Source organism: Populus euphratica, unplaced genomic scaffold, assembly GCF_000495115.2.
Source record: "Populus euphratica unplaced genomic scaffold, PopEup_1.0 scaffold1278.1, whole genome shotgun sequence".
NCBI lineage: Eukaryota > Viridiplantae > Streptophyta > Magnoliopsida > Malpighiales > Salicaceae > Populus > Populus euphratica.
The window spans coordinates 1-7,055 of NW_011501132.1; the positions used below are offsets into that span (position 1 = coordinate 1).

Sequence of the window (7,055 nt, forward strand, 5' to 3'; positions counted from 1 at the left end):
ATAGTAAGGATTATATTACGTTTAAAACAAAAGTTTTTAAAAGATTGATGAGAGATAGTTAAGTATCTGTATCTTTCATATGAACAATTTTAAGACTTTATTACTTTTAAATGCAAAATTGTTAAAAGGATTTAAGGGTTATTCAATCTTTTTATATTTTTGAAATAAAATATAAAGATTATATTATTTTTAAAAGTAAAAATTGTCAACCTTGTATCTAGGGATTTATTTTATTTTATTTTTTGCATTTTCCAATTGGGTTTTGAAGGATTAAGAAGTTTCATCCTGTTTGAATAAAATTAAATGCTGAATTAAATTCAATTTTAAAAATGATTTGAATTTAATTAATAATTTACTACAATTCTTATATTTGAAACAAAATACTAATTTAACAAAACACTTCTTTGTTCAAGTTAACCGGCAATTAACCTATAATGTGACCTACTACATAAAATTTGTGAAAAAAAATAATAATAACACAACCACAGCAGCACCTGCCCAATCTCACTCATCACGACGAGATTAATTTTTTTTAATCATAAATGTTTGAACTAGTTTAATCATATTTTAATGAGATTATTATTTTTTTTTTATCAATATAGATGTTTAAATTAATTTATGTGTATTTCAATCTCAACTAATTTTACAAATTCTAAAATTAATAACTATATATATTTTTAATGGACTTGAAATTTATAAAGCACAAATTAATAAGCTCTAAAAATTAAATTTAAAATCTAATTAGTTAAAATTATATTTTTAAAAAATAAATCCAAAATCTAATTAGATAAATAATTTCCTTTAAAATTTTATAAAATTGTACGAGATTAAAACTTTTTTTTTTTAGATTAAAGTGGGTGTTCAAGCCAGTTTGCGCGCACCACGACTAATCTCACGGACCCTGAAGTTAACGACCATGTAAGCCTCCAGTGGCTATCATATAAGCAACCAAGGACTCGAACCTGAGACCACAGAGAAAACAAACCCCTTAGTCCTAAATCTTTACCATTTGACCACCACCTAAATGGTTACCAGATTAAAACTCTGGCTATTACTGGTCGTAGCTGGTGACTGATAATTATTGGATATGCTACCGCGCTTCTGGCAAATAATGTCTTTCAATTTCCTACATTATTGCTATTATTTTGTATGCCTAACCCACTAAGCATACGCACTCCCCAGAAAAAGAAAAAAAAAGTAACCAAGAAACAACATTTCAAGGGATATTCTGGCCAAGCCCAACGTCAAAAACCTTACAATCATTAAAAGTCATTTAAACTGAAAAATCAACAAGAAAAAAAACTACAATCATCAGTAAGCCACGACCCCATTGGTTGAGACAACTGGCTCACCAATACTCTCATCAAACACCTTAACAATTCTTTCAATCGGGATCAAAGGCAGGTATAATGCTATCGTGTAACCCACCTCGGCTGCAGAACCAACCACCTGGTTATACTTTTCAGACCAGAAAGCAGCTGTGGGGACTGCAATTTGAGCCACTTGAGGGAAGAGTGGAAGTCGATTCAGTGAGCGCCAAGCCAACACTGCATACTGCTCGGCGACTGGTTCATACTTGTAGTACAACTCCCTGGCCGTGGGCTCGTACTTGCTATACATCGTCTTTGTAATGTTCATCGCCGCATCCACCACGCCTGTGCGCTGAATTTCATAAGCTACAGCTCGAGCTTGGATTGACACCCGCTTCACATGCGATGGGACTTGCCTGTCTAGCCCCCTCAAAGACTCGTCAATCTGCATTCCAGGAGTCTAAATGATACTTCGTCTCGTACATGCATTAATTAAGGAATTTCAAGGATATGGTTAAAGTTTTTATTTGAAAATATATTAAAATAATATTTTTTATTTTAAAAAAATTAATTTTTATATTATTGTATTAAAACAATTTAAAATATCAAAAAATATTAATTTAAAATAAAAAAATTAAATTTTTAAAAAATATTTTTTTAAAAAAAAAATAAATTAAATATAAATTCAAAATACAGACAAACAATTAAAAAATTATCAGATTCTTATAAGCGAAAGCACCCTATTTATCTTATTATTGAATTAAAAAATAAAAAAGACGAACACATCCCTTTTCTTATATGTAATAGGCTCTTAAATATTACATGCTTCTTTAAGAGTTCGTTAATTTAAAAGCCATTATTACAAAATAGAGCCTATCTCGATTTTAAAACATAAGCCTCAAGAAGTACGAACAGCTGGAATATTTAAGAAAGTGTTCATCTTCAGAGAAACTATAATCAATTACTACAGGCATTTGTTTTTTGAGATTTACCCCTCAATTTTTTAATTAAAAAAATCAGTCACACACGTTGATATAATTTAACGATGGTGCATTCCATTAATAGTAACTAGAATGGTAAATTCTTATAATTATCGAGATTAGTTCAAATATTAGCACTTAAATCAAGAGATATAGATGACGGGAAATAGATTTGTAATTTGCAATGAAACAGACCTTGCGATCGACGAATTTAAGAAGCTGGAAGGGGACCCCATAAAACTTGTCGCAGACCGGTCCAATAACAGTTCTGACGGTGTCCTCAACAGTTCGGACTCCCGGTTTTAGTGGACCTGAATTTTCCTTGGCATATCTATAGACGCTTGAAAAACAAACCACCATGTAGATCGCCGCCACTTGAACGAAATCTAAATACTTCAGATTTTTCTCGTCTCCTTCAACCTAATTGAAGGTATTCATCAATACAATATCAGCATATCACTATAATCTTAACCGAACACACACATTAATGATTCTAGCTTTTGGTAACAAAGATTGGACTGCTTCGGATCAAAAGATACGTAGACAGGGAATCCTAAGGAGTGTTCTTAACAAAAAATAAAAATAAAAATAAATAAAAGATAAACCTCTGCATAACCTAGCATCCAAATTAGTAATATCTTTGAAAATAAAAACGGAGAGAAATAAAGAGAGAGCAAGTGGTGCTGCATAGATAAGTTGCGGTTACCATCTCTGCTGGCTGTTTGGGTTCTGATTCCGCCATTTCCTTGAGGTTACAAGACCTATGGAAGATTAGGATTTGGGGTGGAAAGGAATACAAGAGCGTATCTGAGCGTTGCAACGGCTCCCCTCTTTATAGGGATTCTATTTCTTGTCTCCTATCACCTACAATGCCATTATACAGGCAGCCTGTACTGTATGGGTTGGGTATTTCCGATAATTGCAGCGTATTTGTTACATCAACTTTTTATTATATTTCAATATAGTATACGATTCTTGGTTTCTTACATTCTGGTACATCAACTTTTTTATTGTGCCAATCAAGTAATTATGTAATAAGAAGATCCTTTCGTTTTTTCAAATTCCACTACCACATCAACGAGTAATCATTTATTTATCGAAAATTAAGAAATATTCTATAATTAATTAAAGGTAATAAATTAATTGTTAAAATATTTGTAATATCATTATTTTAACTAAGTGAATTGACACTTATATGAGATGGTTATTTTTTTTGTTATTTTATAATTTATTTTTTATGATTAGATAATACAATTTAATCGTAGAATTCATATTTATTAATGTTTAAAAAATGTTTTATCATTAATTATAAATAATAAATTCATTATAAATAAAATCACAATTAAAATACACGTCTCAAGCAAAAAGATTTCCGAAATTACAATACTGGGATTCAGAAAAAAAAAAAAAAAAAGAACGGTGGAAAATCGGTGTTCCTAATTTCCCCGTTATCATATGGATGACAGTGTATGCGTCGAGTCAAAACAAGCGAGTGTTGTCCACTTCACATCTTTTGATGAGCGCGGGTTCAATACGTGTATTCTAATAGACACGTGGAGCGCAATGGTCAGTGCGGTGATCTTATAAGGTATTTGTAGAAGACGTGGCATTATCCAGTGGCACAGTTCTCGATACATGTTTTTATTATTATTATTAGTATTATTATTATTATTGTGATAGGAAGATATATTCTTCTGTGCATGGCAGTGGCGCGGATGGACTGGTGGCAATTTTCTTCTCTAGTTTGGTCTTGTTTTTTTTTTTTTTTTCCCTTCCGAAAAGGTAGATAAATATAGTGTATTTAACAATTATGCTTATTTTTAATACTGTAGTTTGAAAAAAAATATATATATTTTTAGTTATTTCTAATTAGATTCTATACATGTTTAGCTAAAATTATTGGTAACTACAAAGTAATTTAAAAAAAATTGATTGAAATTGATGATTAAAGTGCTATGATTAAAAATAACTAAAAAAATGTAGGTGGTGATTTCATAATTTCAAATTAAATAAAAAGAGTACTATTATTAATTAATAAGAAATACTGTGAAACAACATTAAGATACTAGTTTTTTTTATTTTATTAAATTAATTGCAATTCTATTAATAATAAAATTCATTTGTAATGTAACATTTCAATAAAAAAATATTATTAGAAATAAACTATCAAAATTTATAAATGCATAATTTTCTAAAATACTCTTTAAAATATAGTTATATATTGATAAGTGTGCATGTTTAAATACTTATTCATAATTTCTTGGTTATCTTCAATACTAAAAATATGATAATTAATATCTTTTATCTTTATATGAATTTAAAATTCCATACTCATTTTGACATTAAAAATTTATCAAATAATATTATTTTATGATAATAAATAATGAATTTAAAAATTATTTCACAAAAATAAATTATTTAGAAAAAGAGTTAAAATAATATTATTGTTGTTATCATCATTGTTGTTTTTATCTTTATTTTTATCATTACCTTCCATACCATGTTATTATTAAATATCATCACTAATATCACCATAATTAATAGAATTAACTACACAGATTCATTGCATTATTATAATTTTTCTTAAAATTATTGTAAAATAAATCATTAAACTATTTCACTTTCATACCTATAATTACAAGTGAAAAAACAAAAAAAAGACTAACTATTATCATCAACCAAGTTTATTGACTAAAAAATTTAAAATATGATATTTTGTGATGCAGCAAATCATGTTCCTCCGATGTTCACGTACTAAACCATGCTTGTGTATTCACCATTGAAAACTTAAATTGGCCAAGCTCAACCACTATGATTTAATAGCACATTTTTCAGGCAGAGTTTGAACAGATTCCGTTTACTGTTCAAATTATCCCTCACTGCAGCAAGTGCCAATTCGTTTGCAGACTAGTCAGTCAGGGTGTCTTAGAGAGTGCAGATACATATCTGATTTAGAGCATTTTTGCAAAGCTTTCGAGCCTATCGCTTACTTGTATCTGATCAGCATAAATCATTACTTTCAAACGAAATCAATGTGACTCGATAAGGGGATTCCATGAACATCATATTATCTCTGCATATTACGCGATAAGGCATGTTATGTTGACATTTAGCAAGGAACAAGATAAGCCACAGGGCTTAAGGGCCGGTAATTTGGGAGGGACATATGCATTTCATGGACGGAACTTTCAAAGAGTTTTGAGCTCTTCTGCCAGCTTATCTCCCGCAATTCCGCTGTCAACCCAGCAGAGTCCATGTTTTTTACATGCACGAAGCCCTGCCATCACCAACACTACTTCACTCTTTCGTTGTTTTGTTGAATCTTTCATCAACATATAGAGTTGACAATATTCTACGCTGATCTGCTTTTGATTAGCTAAAAATAAAGCACATCTACCACAAACTTGAGCTAAATTTCTAATTACAGCTAAATACTCCATATCGATCTTATCCAATAGTAAAGGAAGAAAATGTTTTAGTTTGGATTATTTTTATAATAATGTACACAGAAATACTATGTTGGAATTCGAAGTAAGCTCGCCGCAGTCAGAAGATCAACACGGGCACAAAGCAATCTGCCTCTCCTGCTGCAACCCTTCACAGTTTTAAGTTCTAAGAAATTTCTAGAGTAAAATTCAAAGTTTGTAAAGTTATTCGAACCCTAAACAGATAAAAATTCCAAAATACTTGTTTTGATAAATGTTATTGTAATCCACTACTTAGCTTCAAAAAATGAAAAATAGCAAATCTTTGTAGCAAACTGAGGCAACCTGGCTGAGAAATTCAGGATTTCCACTCTACCTGTTCGTCGCTAGAAAAACCAACATAAACTCGCTGGTTTAAATCAATTACCAGGTTGGGATTCTTCCAGTAAATAATTTTTTTTAATTTGAAATATTCAAAGGGAAGTAATCAATGCTTATAATGATTTCGAATATTTTTAGAAGTAATGAAAAGTTCCACTGCACGATAAATAAGAGTAAAAAAAAAACTTTATCGCTCCATGATACCTTCATCAGGGACGAACATAAAAGGAACGTTCGAGGCATTGTCTCCATGATTTCGAATATTTTTAGAAGTAATGAAAAGTTCCACTGCACGATAAATAAGAGTAAAAAAAAAAAAAAATTATCGCTCCATGATACCTTCATCAGGGACGAACATAAAAGGAACGTTCGAGGCATTGTCTCGGCGGCTCTCGTTGAACTCCTCGGGGGTTCTACAGTAGTGAAATGATTGTCAGCCTAACATTTCAGCCACAAGATTTCTCTCTTAACTAAAATGTTACAAACGGAGTAACTTCAAATTAATTAATTTCACTTATTATTATTTAAAAATATATTTTTATTAAAATTTTATATTTTTATTTTATATTTTAAATATCAATAACTCCTTAACTAAAATATTTTTTATAATAATAAGTTTGATACAATAAGATATCTTTAATTTATAGTAAATGTTCATCTTAAATACGACCTATTATATAAATCAAAAAATTGATTAATAAATTTAAGTACTGAAATTAAAAAGATAAAAAGAGGATCAAACTTGGAAAAGAGATGCTAGTTCAACCCAAACTGGAATACTATTCGGTCATTGGATCATATCTAGAGTTGTAGATTTTGGATTTAGATCTGCTGCTATATGAATGGAAAGCTAAGACACAAGTCTAAAACATTCAAGAGGAAGGCAAGACTTAATTATGTTATTTGGAAGTTCAAATCTTAGTAACAACTGAGAAGTCTGAATTTGCCCTGCAGCCCAA

General features: G+C 30.1%; 1 protein-coding gene across 1 annotated transcript; it reads right to left on the bottom strand.

Moving 5' to 3' along the window:
* Positions 1–1,200: 1,200 nt before the first annotated feature.
* LOC105117286 (stress-related protein-like) lies at positions 1,201–3,180 on the bottom strand. The gene is made up of 3 exons (XM_011014901.1): positions 2,997–3,180; positions 2,486–2,710; positions 1,201–1,755 (listed from the first exon to the last, which is right to left on the bottom strand). The coding sequence occupies exons 1-3, from the start codon at positions 3,030–3,032 to the stop codon at positions 1,312–1,314; spliced, it is 705 nt and encodes a 234-aa protein (XP_011013203.1). The 5' UTR covers positions 3,033–3,180; the 3' UTR covers positions 1,201–1,311.
* Positions 3,181–7,055: the final 3,875 nt, after the last annotated feature.